This window comes from Scomber scombrus, chromosome 14 (assembly GCF_963691925.1).
Source record: "Scomber scombrus chromosome 14, fScoSco1.1, whole genome shotgun sequence".
In the NCBI taxonomy this organism is placed as follows: Eukaryota; Metazoa; Chordata; class Actinopteri; order Scombriformes; family Scombridae; genus Scomber; species Scomber scombrus.
This window is the reverse complement of record NC_084983.1, coordinates 4,841,091-4,855,303: the sequence shown is the minus strand read 5'-3', so window position 1 is coordinate 4,855,303 and position 14,213 is coordinate 4,841,091. Positions and strand designations below refer to the sequence as shown.

At 37.5% G+C, this 14,213-nt stretch overlaps 1 protein-coding gene across 1 annotated transcript; it reads left to right on the top strand.

Annotated features, from left to right (window-relative positions):
• Nucleotides 1-4,307: 4,307 nt before the first annotated feature.
• On the top strand, nucleotides 4,308-11,883 carry igsf5a (immunoglobulin superfamily, member 5a). The gene is made up of 8 exons (XM_062433592.1): nucleotides 4,308-4,353; nucleotides 5,419-5,736; nucleotides 9,099-9,392; nucleotides 9,783-9,902; nucleotides 10,298-10,322; nucleotides 10,435-10,538; nucleotides 10,646-10,710; nucleotides 11,779-11,883. The coding sequence occupies exons 1-8, from the start codon at nucleotides 4,308-4,310 to the stop codon at nucleotides 11,881-11,883; spliced, it is 1,077 nt and encodes a 358-aa protein (XP_062289576.1).
• Nucleotides 11,884-14,213: the final 2,330 nt, after the last annotated feature.

Genomic DNA, 14,213 nt, shown 5'->3' with positions numbered 1-14,213 from the left:
CAAACAGATTAGCTGCCAATTAGTTTTCCAGCTTCAGGAGATTTTTGTTGTTATTTTTAACTGTTTTTTACACTGGAAAAGTGCAAATCAGTCATGTGTAAAAAACTACTTTAAAACCATGTGATAACAAAATGTGTTTTTGCTAAATTTGAGCAAATAGAGCATGTTGCTGCTTTATTTGCTCTATATTAAGCATTTTCTGTTAGGATTTGTGTTTTTTTAATCATCATTTGGAGACAGCACCTCTGAACCAAAATCCAAGCATCCATGTAATAAAGTACATTTTTGGGTACCTTTTAAGTCCACCTTTTTAGTATTGCTGAGCAGTATAAAGCATTTACTAAATGGTTTATAGCACACTATATTGTAGTTTTTATACATGAATGTGTTAGTGCTACCCACAGTTACTTGGTCTTTATGCACACAGACGTCTACATATGCAGCTTGTAGGCCACTGAATAAACAGAAGTGCAGTTCATTCAAAATGTTATAATGCTGAAAAAATTTAAAACATGTATTTTATATCTGTACTGTCATGCATGTCCAGTTCATTTAGCATTTCTGCAGTTCATACAAAGCTTTGGCACCATATAGAATATAAAAGTTGATTTTTTTCTAAATCAGCTTCAGATCTAAGTGATAGAAAGTTCTTCACAAGTTGTATGATAAATAACAGATGAAAATAAATGTAAATGCAAGTAAAATGTATGCACGTATATCACATACCCTTCTGCCTGGTTAAAGTGCAGCAGAACATAATCCTACAGTGACCTCTAGTGGTCAACGTAAAAAAACACCATTCTGTCAGCATCTGCCTTTCTGAATGTGGTTAGGGTTAGCTCAACTTGCAAAACGCTTCAGAGACCTTCAGCTACATTCTTCAAATAGCACAGTTACAGTCAACAGTCCAGATGACCTTGGTGGTGATGATCTCGTAGCAGCCATCCCACTGACAGTCACACGTCCACAGGCCGTTCCACAGCGGGAGTGTGAACTCTGGTTCGCACGCAAACTTCCACCTTCATTCATCAACCTGCTGAAGGGGCAAGAGGATGACCTGCTGATCTGCATTTCCACGCTGAGTGAAGAAGATAACTATGTTGTGTGATCAGTGCTGCAGGAGTAAATGAGTTAAACAACCTTAAATACAAAGAAAACTGATTATAGCAGAGAAAACTCATTTAGGGTAGTAGCTTGAGGGCCATCTGGTCATTACATAAAACAGTTCACCTGCATTTTGTCCCTGAAAGACATTACCCATATTACTATGGCAGTAGTTATATAAGAAGTAGTCACATATTTATTTATAACACTATTGTTGTCTTTACATTGTGTTAAAATACTTATATAAGATTAAAGATGAAAGGAAACACCATCCGCATAGATGGGCAGCTTGGACACGTCATCAGTGAAGATTGTAATTATTGTACCTTTATTTTATCCTTATTCATAATATATATTATACATGGTATTCTCTTTTATTTCTATTATACAGTTTGCACAGTAATTCATAGTATTATATTATTATTTTATATTGTGTGTATTACATATATGGCACACATAAAATTATATATCATTATCATTTATCATTATGTATTTTCTACCTATTATCCTTAGCTATACCTGCATCCTTCACTACATACCTAGTGCGATGAGATTTTTTACATATAATGACATATAATAACATATTACTGAAAAAGAAGTCACTTAAAGACATGATATCACATGAATCACTGGATACTTGCTGGAAACATGAAGAAGCATGAAACACGAAGGAATGCATGTCAAGTATTGATGCTATTGATACTCCACAGGGAGGTCAAAGCTCATTTCAAAGCGGTGATGTTTGCTGTCTTCCTGCTCATTATAGTGATTTTGTCCAAAAAAAGTAATCCTCACTACCTTGTTTACTCTGAGACTATAAATAAACCTGATTTGAGTCTGGGTAGCTCATAGACCAGGAGATTATCTACTTTTTCTGCAGAGCTTAAGTTATCGTCTACAGCGTCTATCGTCTCCTTTAACATGATTACAGTTCACTGATGTGTGTTCAACACCAGTGAAATACTACAGTTGACAAATCCTTCATTACAAATAAATGTCATACAAATTAGATTGTACTCAAGTATTACCAGAGAAATTTTAAAAAATACTTTAAAGCCCCTGAAAACTGGGCTCCAAACCTTAAAGGTACCCTATGAAGATTTCTTGTAAACATACAAAAGTTCTGTTTATATTCAGCATTTTCTATCCAAAACACATTTTAAGTAACTTTAAGTGCAAGAACAAATTGCACATATTTTCTTCCTCATAAAACATTTTTCCGATACTTATTTTGAATCCTGCATTGTTTACATCTTTGTGTACTTGCTAGCAGCTATGTTCTTCACTGCCATTGTAGAAGCATTGCTGCACTTGTTAGCACGTTACTGCCACTAGCTGTGGCTAGTGTGAAATGACTGGTAATGTGATTAGCAGTGTGTATTGTGACTCATGCTTGTGCGTGTGTACAATAGTCCCATTTCCATTAAGGAAGTTCCGAGTAAAATTTAGGAGGTGGGAACTTTACAGGAACGTCCTATCACTTGGTCCTCCTGGCCATTGTGTCTCAACTGCAGTATTATTCACCACCGGACTCTGGCGTTGACGGAATCATTCTGTGATTATGACAGTTTCGATCGTCGCATAATTGTTGTGCGACAGTTTTGACCATGACGTCACCGAGACGACGCACCAAAAACATAACAATACCCAAACAGCACTGAGTCAACCTCAAGCCCCACCCGGGAATTTTACGGGGCAGCCTTTTTCCCCGTAAAAGTTCCGGGAGATTATCCTTCAGGGGCGGTTCTTAGCCAATGGTCACGGCCCCATAAAATGACCCCAAAGTTCCTGCAGTGGAAACGGCCCTCAAACAAAGAAAATGGGGACAGACTTGTGAAAACATTATTCCATGGTGCTACTGGTGGTAGAAAAACAACTCTGCAGGATACCTTTAAGTATTTCTATCTATTAAATATTCATGAATAAATAAGCAGCAATCACAGTTTAAAATAACATTATATGCAATGTATTATTCATTAAGAGTTAAACTCAGCTAATCTTCTACTATAAATTATGCATACTGCATACACTGTTTACTTTGGCAGAATATAATGTGCTCCTGTGGTACCACATCGCTCATAATAAAATGCTGATTCAGGGCCAATAACAAATACATTTAAACAGAGAATGTTAAAGCATTGAGGAATGAAGTGTTGGAATAAAAAGACCAAATAGTAAAAGACACATGAATTTACCCTGAAAGTATGACGCAATAGAAACTGACTCACTCACTATATACCTCCATTAATCTTCTGATAAGACAGTCCACCTCACCTGGCTGTTCTGAAAACATCAGCCTCACACCCACAGCTGAGCAGCCACTCAGACATTACTAACCACACATTACCTGGTGTGGAGATAAGGCTGAGTTTCAGTGCCCAGACCTGAACTTTGCACCCTGTGAGGGTTTCAGAGTCACAGGTGGAGTCCTTACTGCTCACCTGTGGTTTCAGGAAATGAAGCCATGATCCATTCTACACACCTCTGGGTCACACAGTAAGTTTATTGAACCGGAGATGCTGTTACTTCTGATGAATACTTAGGTAAGATATTTTGATCCACTGAAATGATTCTTATAAAAGTTGTGTGTTTTGATATCGACGTCCTGCACGGTTTGGAAAAGCTAATAAAGCGAGGTTATACGTAGCATGTAAAAACAGCAGTGACGAAGCAAGCAAAAACAGAAGAGAAAAATGGCTTAACAGGGACGTAACGTTTTATTTTGTGTTAATAAATTATGTAACGATAGGTTATACACCTTTTGTGTGAGTATATAAATGTAAAACGTTGTAGATCTAATTTAAAACATAATTTAAAACAAGAAAGAAAAATAACCTCTTATAATTTTGGTCTAGAAACGTAAAGAACTCTCTCTCCAATCAATTTCCAATCAAAATCTACATTTTTATGCTCTGCCTTTCATCAAAAAAGTCATTTATTGTGTTGTTGTCATGTATTTGTGGCTTAAATTTGTGTTAGGAAAGTATTTTTGTACCTGCAAGATCACCCATAATGACTTGTGTGTCACTCACACTGACAATCAACTGCTTCCTCCTTTGAAATTGAGAAGTTAATTTAAATGAAGATATAAGCTTACAAACAAGTTTGTTTTAGATAGCTTACAGGACATTTCTCACAGCTGTCATTACTTCATCTTTCAGGACAACAACACTAGTCTGACTGTCTGACTGTTTCCTGAAAAAATGGCTAACCTCTTCCGCATCTGTTTATTACTGTGTGCAACTGGAGGTCAGTATTTATTTATTTATTTTATTAATAAAGACATAATCTTGCAGATTGGGTGTTAACTGTGTCTGGATTTCAGCAATTTGGTCCAAATTGTTTCTGAATTGTCAGTTTTGATGAAAAATGACATGGAAGTCTATATAATATATTACCATTGTGATGCTTTAATAACATTGTAATTGTAAATGGTGATTTAAATGTTAATGATCCCTCTAAACACTTTAAATAAAGTAAATGAATCAACTGAAGCAACAAGCTAAAAGGAACTGTGAAGACCACATGACAGCTGACTTTTTGCCTTTGGACATTTCTGTTGACTTTCTGTTAAGTAATATGACACCTGAATAGATTTTTAAATGGAATATTAAATTACAAATCAAGCCAGTACCACGAGGTAATGCTCCTCATCGTCATCTTCTTCTTCATTTGAACTACAACAGCATGTCCAACAGGTTTTTGTACTTTTACTGTCGTTAATTGTAACCTTGGTGCTGTCTTCAAGGAAAACCCCGAACCAAAAGAAACTGTTGCTAACCTAATCAGTCACCCACCATCAAAATGTAAACAGGCTTTCTCATTCCACACACCATTGGCTGAATAAATGAGAGCAACATTTGGCACAAACGTCCTTTTAATTACTCTTCTGGATTCTAACAATAGCAACAAATCATCCAGGGCAACATTCACGAGCTGTGCCTCAACTTTAATGCTCAACATGTGAAGGATCAGTCCAGATAAATGCTGTGTTTGAGTTTCACTCTTGTCAAAAAGCAACCAGTGTCCTTTGTAAAGTTTACGTACCTTGAGCAAACTCAAACATGTCTCGAGCTCTGATTTAAACAAAGATTGTTGTTGTCCTTCTTATTGACCTGAGTCAAGTAGTGAAAGTTCAGCCAGAGTTAACTTTGACTTTTATTTTATTTATTACGTCGTGGCTTCACTTTTGCAGTGATGTGAAAATCTGAAATGCCTATTACAGCATGATACATTATATAGGCCATATATAGGTTACTGTATATGTATTTTTTTTTCTCCCAGCCATTCAAACCTTGATATCCCTGTCTATAGGATTATGTTTAAGGAATACGTTCCAGCTGGTGCCTCTATATGCCCCAGTGCTACAAGGCTCTGATGTCCAATTCAACGCCACCGTGCAGGGAAAGTGGGATTTCGTGACGTGGAACGTGGGAGGTAATCTGATCCTCGTTGTCCCTGCAACCATCAACGAGACATCATCAGGACAGTTTTCTGCCACACACAGCTCTGTTGGGGACACCAGCCGTGTGGAGTTCAAAATCCATAACACCACCCACAACCAGACAGGGGATGTCATATGCTTTGTGCAGGGGCCATATGGATCAAAAACTGCAACTCTTCAAGTACAAGGTGGGGTAATTAACATACATCAGACTTTATATGTTGGTAAATGACTTTGGCAGGGTGGTGTGCAGTATTTTGAGACATTTTTGCATGCTAACCTCACTGTAGATGCACAAGCACAGAAAAGGAGGTTCTCTCCAGTGGCTCAGTGATGCTGAGCTGTGTATACTTCCTAACCCAGACACCATCCTATTCTTTGTGCTTATCACAAAGACAGCTCAATATTTCAGTATTTACATGTTAAAAAAAGCTCTCTGTGTAGTTTTATGGGAGGTGTAATGACTGGGTTGTGCTCTGGATGGCAGCAGTGAGCTCCATTCATGTGCCTGCTCAGCAGCCTCTGGCAAGAACACCAGATGACAATGACACTGAGACTGAGACTGAGACTGAGCTCTCTGTGGTGACATTTTGCTCAACAGCAGGGATGTAATATTTTTTAAAAAGATGACTAAAAAAGATTTAAAGGTACAAAAACAGGTTAAAAAATATTCACTTTGATAGCTGCTACAACGTTGACACCACTCCTATTTTAAACAGTGCTTGCAGATACACACATGATCATACACACTTGCTTGTGTGCCATCCACTCCTCGTAGCATGATGCTAGATGGCCAGTTAGAGCTCATTATCTCCACATCACCTTCAAAGGAGAGCTGTGTCACATTAAGAAGCTATGTTCATTCAGTCAACCTGCAGTGATTTTCACCCATACTGAAACAAGCTGTGGAAGCAAAGAGGGCAAACATTTTATGGAGCTCTCTTTGAATGTGGGTGCGTTGAAAACTTCCAGCTCATGCGTGTGTTCTGATTGTTAAAGAATAACAACTTTTTGATCAAGGAGAAAGAGATTAACTGTGCTGTAATTGCCTCTATAAAGGTGAGAGTGCTTTCCTGGGAGGGTGAGGGCAGCCTAATAAAACTTTTAGAGGCTGTATCACAGAACTGGAAACAAAATAAAACAAATGCAACATAGGGAAAAAAAACCTTTCCAGCTATTTTATTATTATAAAAGCAGCCACAGAAATGAGTATGTATCAGGTCTGATAATTATCACTAATGTGTTTTTTAAAGAGTGTGAGGTGACTGAAAAACCTCTAAATTACTGCACATGCTGCGTGGGAAGGAAGTCTAAAAACAATTTGATGAATATGTGTCCTAACTCCAAATGTAACATTGCTTCATCTCTCTGTTTTTTTTTTTGTACATTCAAATGAATCAAAAGTCTAATTTTCGTCCATATGCCACGAGCACATACAAAAGATAAAACATTCTCTGAACAATAAAATAACACAATATCTTATACTATAATGAGACAATACTATATAATACTACAATAAAACAAACCATACTATATGTCAGTGTTTAAATGTGTTACACGTCATAAAATCATCAGTTTGGACTAAATTCTTTAAAATCCTCAATCAGCCTCCTCTCCTGTGACGCATCATTTAAATAGTATCACAAATCAATCATCAGAGACATGATCGTTGATATGTAAATGTCTTGTTGGACTCAGCATCTTGTGGTGTCATGAATATGACTGCAGTGATGCGTATTGTTTTTGCAAACACTAGCGTATAAATGTTGCAGTAGTGGGACATTTTTTAACATGAGATGTTCAGAAAATAGAGAAATGTGGCTGCCGTGTCCTGAGAGAAATTGACACTAACGTTGCTCCCCCCCTAAACAATACCGAGAAAGATGTTGTTGTTTTCACCAAAAGGGACATTTTCCTGTGACAGCTAATCTCTGACAGGTATGGCCTCTAGCTGGATTAGATATTACAAACACCCAGTTCATTCCCAATAAATACATGTCTCTGTGAGGCAGTTATACAATGAACCAGCCTCAGACAACAATACTCTGTGCATGTCTGCTTCCCTCCATATACATAATTGATTGTTAAAGCATTGGATCTCTATCTCATGCTGCTTATTAGGACCTCCATCATTACAGACGTATTCCCCATGCATGTAGCAAAAACCTGAAGTCAAAGCTAATAAATCCACTTAATAGACCTGCCAGTTGAGTACACTGATTGCTTTGCTGTGAGGATGGGACGGGATGTTAATGAGGGACGCTGACAGTGAGCAAACACTGTTTAACAGCAAGTGAAAGAAGGTTTCATATGATAAAAAATATAAGTTTTATGAGATTGGACCATTGGTTTACTTAACATTGTAGCATACAATTAATAACATGTAAAAATACATTATCATTAGCCATGCAATAGCCATGCATGCTGTGCACAGTCATATCTAGCTTTGCATTTTTCACTTTTCATGGAGTTCTGTGATAGTTCAGTACTTCATTAACTTCACTCGGTTACCCTTTTCTTTACTGATCGGCATCCAATCATATTCACACAGGAGCACATGGCGTCCTTTATAGACATGATACATTTCACTCTAATCTTCTCTTCATGTGTTTTCAGTACTGCTAACTTGTTAATGCTGTTTAAATGTACCTGTTTAAAGTGTATGTGTTTGATACTTCAGAGTCTTTGAGAGCTCCCTCTTAGAGCAGATATAATCACATAATCATTTGCTATAAATAGTCAATTTCACATTTCTTTCACTGAACTGTATTAAAGGATAAATCTTAAAATATTTTTCTTATTGTCAACACATCCTATGAAAAGAGCATAACCAACAATGTGTCAGTCCTTCTGGAAATACGTTAGTCTACGTCAGCTAAGCCATTGGTTCATACTGAAGACATAAATATCTAAACCAGGTCACAAATATATGTACTTTAATTTTTATAAAAGGCTAAATGAACACCACTGCACTGTTTTTAGCCCAACAGGAGTATTTTCAGTGTATGTGGGATTGCATACAATAATCATATTAAAGGTAATGAATGATCATGTCACCCAGTGCAACCATGTGGATAATTGCTATGTTTTTGTTGCTGTTTTTGGACAACATTTGAACTCTACGACACAGAGGAATAATGCTGTATTTCATTTACCTTGGAAGTTGTAAGTCGGAGCTGGGAATGAAATCACATCTTAGTTTCAAGTGTTCCAGTTCAAGAAGTAAGAAAACTAGTTCTAGCCAGGTTAACTATTGATAGCAATACCGCGTACAAACATTGTACACAGATAGAAGTTGGACAGCGCTGTGTGTACGACTGTTTTAATGAGACACAAATGAGACAGAAGTGCAAATAAACAGGATATTGCTACAACTTTAACACTGCGGATGCACAGGGCGGCCGAGGTCAGGGCTGGTGAAGTTAGTCAGACCTCCCGAATCAGACTTGGATCAAATCATTGTTGGTAATGGGCTTTTCATGGCATCAAAAATCCTAAAAACATCCTAAAAAAATCCTGACTTAACCTCTCTTCTACTTCTGTTTCCCAGATAGGGGAGATGTCAACATCATGGAGGGTAACGTGACAGTAGAACAGGGCCAGCAGGTAGAACTTCAGTGTGTAACAACTGCTTGGTTCCCTGCACCTAATGTCACATGGAACCTAAATGGTCAACCTGTGAACAGCAGCCTGTACAACACCACCGATGAGCCTATTGGGGATTACTTCAACTCCACCAGTGTCCTTAAGTTCCAGGCGGCCAGCAACACCAAAGTGGAGTGTCTGGCAATTATCCCAGCAATAAAAGAAAACCCACAATCCAGCACTGTCCACGTGGTGGTCGGTAAGAAGGTCTTCCACAACATTTTACTCTCTATGTAAAGTATATGGTGTGAGGCAGATTACTGCTTGGATTGATCTAGGATGATGTGATTCACTACACAACCTTTCACTACACATGATATTAACATATGACCTGGGTGATGGGGAGAATAAACTGATAAAATCAAGTTTTAATTGAATAAAAAACCCATTCAACATGCACTCCATGCCTGAGTGTAAGGTTTCAGACAGGAGGTGTACACATATAGATAATATACTGTACTGTCAAACAGGAAGAAGAAAGTCCTGCATGTGTAATTCTAATTCTTATGTGTATACATGGGGTTAAAAAGCATTTTACAAGCATAATCTTTAAGGTTTTTGGGTCTTCTGCTCTTTCCTCCGACAACAGTGCCCAAGCCTCCTGACTGGACCGTGCTGATAGCTTTGGTTTGTTCCTTTGGAGGTTTTGCTCTGCTGGTTTTGCTCATCCTCGGAATCATTTTCTGCATCAAACGCAGGAAAAAAAAACGTAAGACCCTTCGTTATGTTAATTCTAAAAGAACTTACAAAATACTGTATACCCAAAATCACAAATATCAGAGTGGTACCCTTTATCTGAGGGTAAGATATGCTGGGAAAGAGACCCTTTTCAAACAGATGCCAAGAAGCAGAACACTCACTGCTTTCTTTCTTCATGATATACTTTTGCAAACTGAAACAGCTTTTGAGAGTTACAGAGCAGCTTAACTCACAGTTTTTATAACAGTAATGACTTTTTAGATTCATTTATAATCTGCCGTGACAGAAGAGGGTGAAAAAAAACCTCCTTAGCAAACAGTTATTCGTGTCACATTTATAATATTATATAACAAGTGTTATATTACTGATGTACTAACCAATTAATTATCCTGCAATCCATTTCAGAAACCAACTACCAAGATGAAATGAGGTAATATTCCATAAAAACTATAAATCATTTATACTTTTCTACTTATTTTTACTCTTCTGCATGCTTGTACATACAGTAAACTGCTGTGCTGTTTTGTGGTTATGTGTAGCAGGAAAGTGAGGACACATAGTCAGTTAAGTGGTACCGGTCCAGCTGGACAGAGACAGGGTCAAGTGAACTCAGGATATGTGAATGACAATCAAGTAACTTCAACAAGTAAGATCAATGACACGTCTTTCAACAAAATCTTTCATCGTTATTATTAACCACTTGTGACTCAGTGAAATCAAACCTCTTCTCTTCTGTCTCCTCTTTATTCACAGGTGTCCCTCCCAGTGAAATCGCTGACAGTGGCTTTTTTCAGGCAAATGGATCCAATATTGTAGAGGTAGGATGTTGTTCAGAATGATACACAGGGGTGCTTTGAATTAAATACTAAAGTCAGACAATGACAGTGCTGATGTTTATCAGGTGTAATGTTTACCATGGTAACCATCTTTATTTAGTTTGCTATCAAAGTACTGACTAAAAGTACACCTGAGGCTGATGGGAATGTCATCAGATTTAAAGATTTATTTGCACATAAATCAAAGTAACAGACAAATTAAAAGTTCCAACCTGACGATGGCGCTAGATGAAAAGTCAGGAGATCACCAAAGTGATTACAAATCATCCTGAGGGAGGGAGGGAGGGGGTGGGGCATAAATGTGTCTCCAACATTTTTCGGCAATCAATCTAATAATTATTGAGACATTTTACTCGATAAATTCAAACTTGGGGATGAGAGGAAAATCAGGGGGTTACCAAAAATCATTTGCCATGCACTATAATGGACAACCCCTGATGTATTGCCTGCACTGTCCCACACTGCTGTGCATATACCGCCAAATTCCATACGTAAACCCCAGTAAATCGAGTTTCGAGAGAACACACGGTCGGCATACAGTATGCACCCTCACATAGTCAAACATGCTTAGTATAAATCAAAATGTCATCATTTATCTCAGCTGACATGCTTCTATATGCCTGAGAAGTGGTGACTGATATAAATCACTCGGCATGGCTCTTACAAATGAAACCGAAAAAATAACTCGCCATGTGAATTTCTCATCTTTTATTCTAAAGATGCTAATCATCTTATGTGTCATTTATTATCCTGGGTTTGAAGAATCATCCAATAATGATGGGGGGGGGGTTTTTTGGAGAGAGGGATGCATTTATCAGTCACGCTACATGTGGACAATTTATCGCTTGATCATTCAATTAATTTAAGTGATGAATAAACATAAGCAGATACAGTATATTAGTCAAGTCCACAATTAGAGCCTTGTAAGTGGAATAATAATTTTATGATGATTATATGATGATAATATGAGTCTGTTTTAACTGTATATCTCAGTCATTTTGGAGAAGCAAAATTAGATACACTGATAATATGAATTTCCTTCTTCTTCAGATGCCTAATGGTAACAGTAACCATGCAGAAATCGACTACAATCATGCCAATCACATTTTGGAGCATCCAGGGGTGAAGAAACACAGACATGCTACTGTTGTGTAAGGACAACGGACCAGAACGTCTACAGAGGTTGACGTTGAGTTTCAGGACAAACCTGCACAGCACCTGGAAGCCGGACTTTACTGCCATGTTTTCTGAAGTTTGGAAAACAGTGGACAGAAGGACTGAAGAGGAGATCCTGCAGAACATGCATGTCACTATACATCTGTTCGGTGGAATCTTTGATAGAATTATAGACACGTGTACATATTGAAAAAAGACTTATACTTCACAACAACTGGTAAATGGATGTTTCTGAAATTGTCTGAAAGTTCTGCACTAAAGACAGACAGACAGACCAAATGAGCACAGATGATGGAACAGAGGCAATATTTTAGTTGATTAACTGTTTTTATACAAAGCCATATATTTTTATTGAGGCGTTATGTAATCCAAATGAAATATTCAAAAAGGACCAGATTAAACTTCCTTTGTTCTCTCAACATCTGTAGATGTCTTATAATAAAATCCTCCTTACACTGAATTCTTCATGGTTGTTCTCTGATCAGCAGCCTATTTTTTATACATGATGAAAAATAATCACTTCTAACCAACAAACCCCTTTGTGTACATATATAGCAATAAACATGTACGTGTTTGAAATAGTCACCATGATGTACATTACATACATGTACAGTATATTGTTAGCCAGTCTTATAAAGAAATGTCCTTTTCAGTTGATTAAATCTTTAGATCTTTTTGCGCTGCATGTTCATTTACAAATGCATGAATATTGAAAATATCGGCTGTTAAACTTGAACCTTTTACAATCCATTTCAGCACGTTTATTTCACCCATAAACTGTGTAAATGAAGTATAGTATGGTATAGTATTTTCTTGTCAGCATGCTGCACCATCCTCTGCAAAGTTACATTTTCTTGTATGTTATAAAAGTCATAAATGGAAATTTTTTTTAGACAACGAAGTGTTTATTTGAGTTATCCTCCTAAAATACACTCCATCATACAATACAGCGCTATGCATACCCATATTTATCTGATATATTTATATTTTTTGTGAATTATTGTATTATTTTATTCTACAGGACTCTAAAATATTCAAATAACATAAAGAACATATTGGTGGTCAGAAGTGGAAGGCTTATGTAGTGGGTGAGGAGTGTCGAATTGAAGACATTTCCTTAGTTTAAGTAACACAAGCCAAAAAGGTTTGGAATCCCTGTTGTAGGACTCTACAAGTACATCCTTTAGTATACTAGGTCTGAGCAGTGAGCATGGTTTGCGCACTGCTGAGCCAACTGAACTTAGTGACCTTTACTTGGAGAGAAAACACATTTAGCTGGACTTGTTGGCCAGGATACAACCAGCAGGGACCAGATTCCACCCTGGTTTAGCTTTAATATCACATACAAGCCAGCAATGGCATCTGTCACCGTGGATCAATTAGACGATAACATGGTGTTCGCAGCGGTGTGGCAGAGTTCCACATTATCAGCGCTGGGTAATTAGTGCTTTAATTAAATTCATGATTGGATTTAATGTGGCCCTTATTTAAGTAGCTGCCACAAGCCTGAGGAAAGATATGGAGGATCAGTGTGGTTGTAAGTTCGTGAATAAATGCTTTAGCCTTTAGTTGTAGGAGTCTTGAGGCTTGTCTTTGACAGTTAGCAATAAACAGCACAAACTTCTCGACAGCTCTGCTGATCTAGGAACCTCCTGACAGACTTCAGAGTCATGAATTTCCTCAGCTCCTGAAAGGTTCCTCGAATGGAAAAGTCCCATATTTCTAGCTGTCTGCTCGATCAAGGGTTTACCGAGGGGCATGTCTTTTCTTTTGGGGTAAAACTGGGTTCAATAGTGGTCCTTGAAGCAGCTTCTTGAAATGAGGATCAATTTAATTTCATTATTATTATTATTTTATTCATGAGAGGTTATCCAAATCAGACTATGGACAGTATAAGAACGACAATAAACAAAAGAGATTAAATTAACAAAAAAATCACCTGCACTAGTTTACTTAAACCTGCAATAACAGACATTTGGCCACTTGGGGGCAGCAAACAAGGCTGCAAACACTACATTGACATATTACCAATTAATACATTTGTGGCTTGGAAACTTGTTAGCAAATAATTGCTTATTTACACATTCAACAAAGATGGAGTAACTATAGCTTTTATTTTTAGTCATGTCTCTGTCCATCTGCTGATTGTAAGTCCAACATTCCCTTCCCCTTTAGCTCTTTAAATGACTTCCATCAAGGGAAACATCTGGCTATTTAACTACTAAAAGTTCCACTAGCTAGTTACTAACTGTGTGTTTGTGCCATCTACTGCAGAGCAGGTAGTGTATGGTGAGTTAATCAGCTGCAAG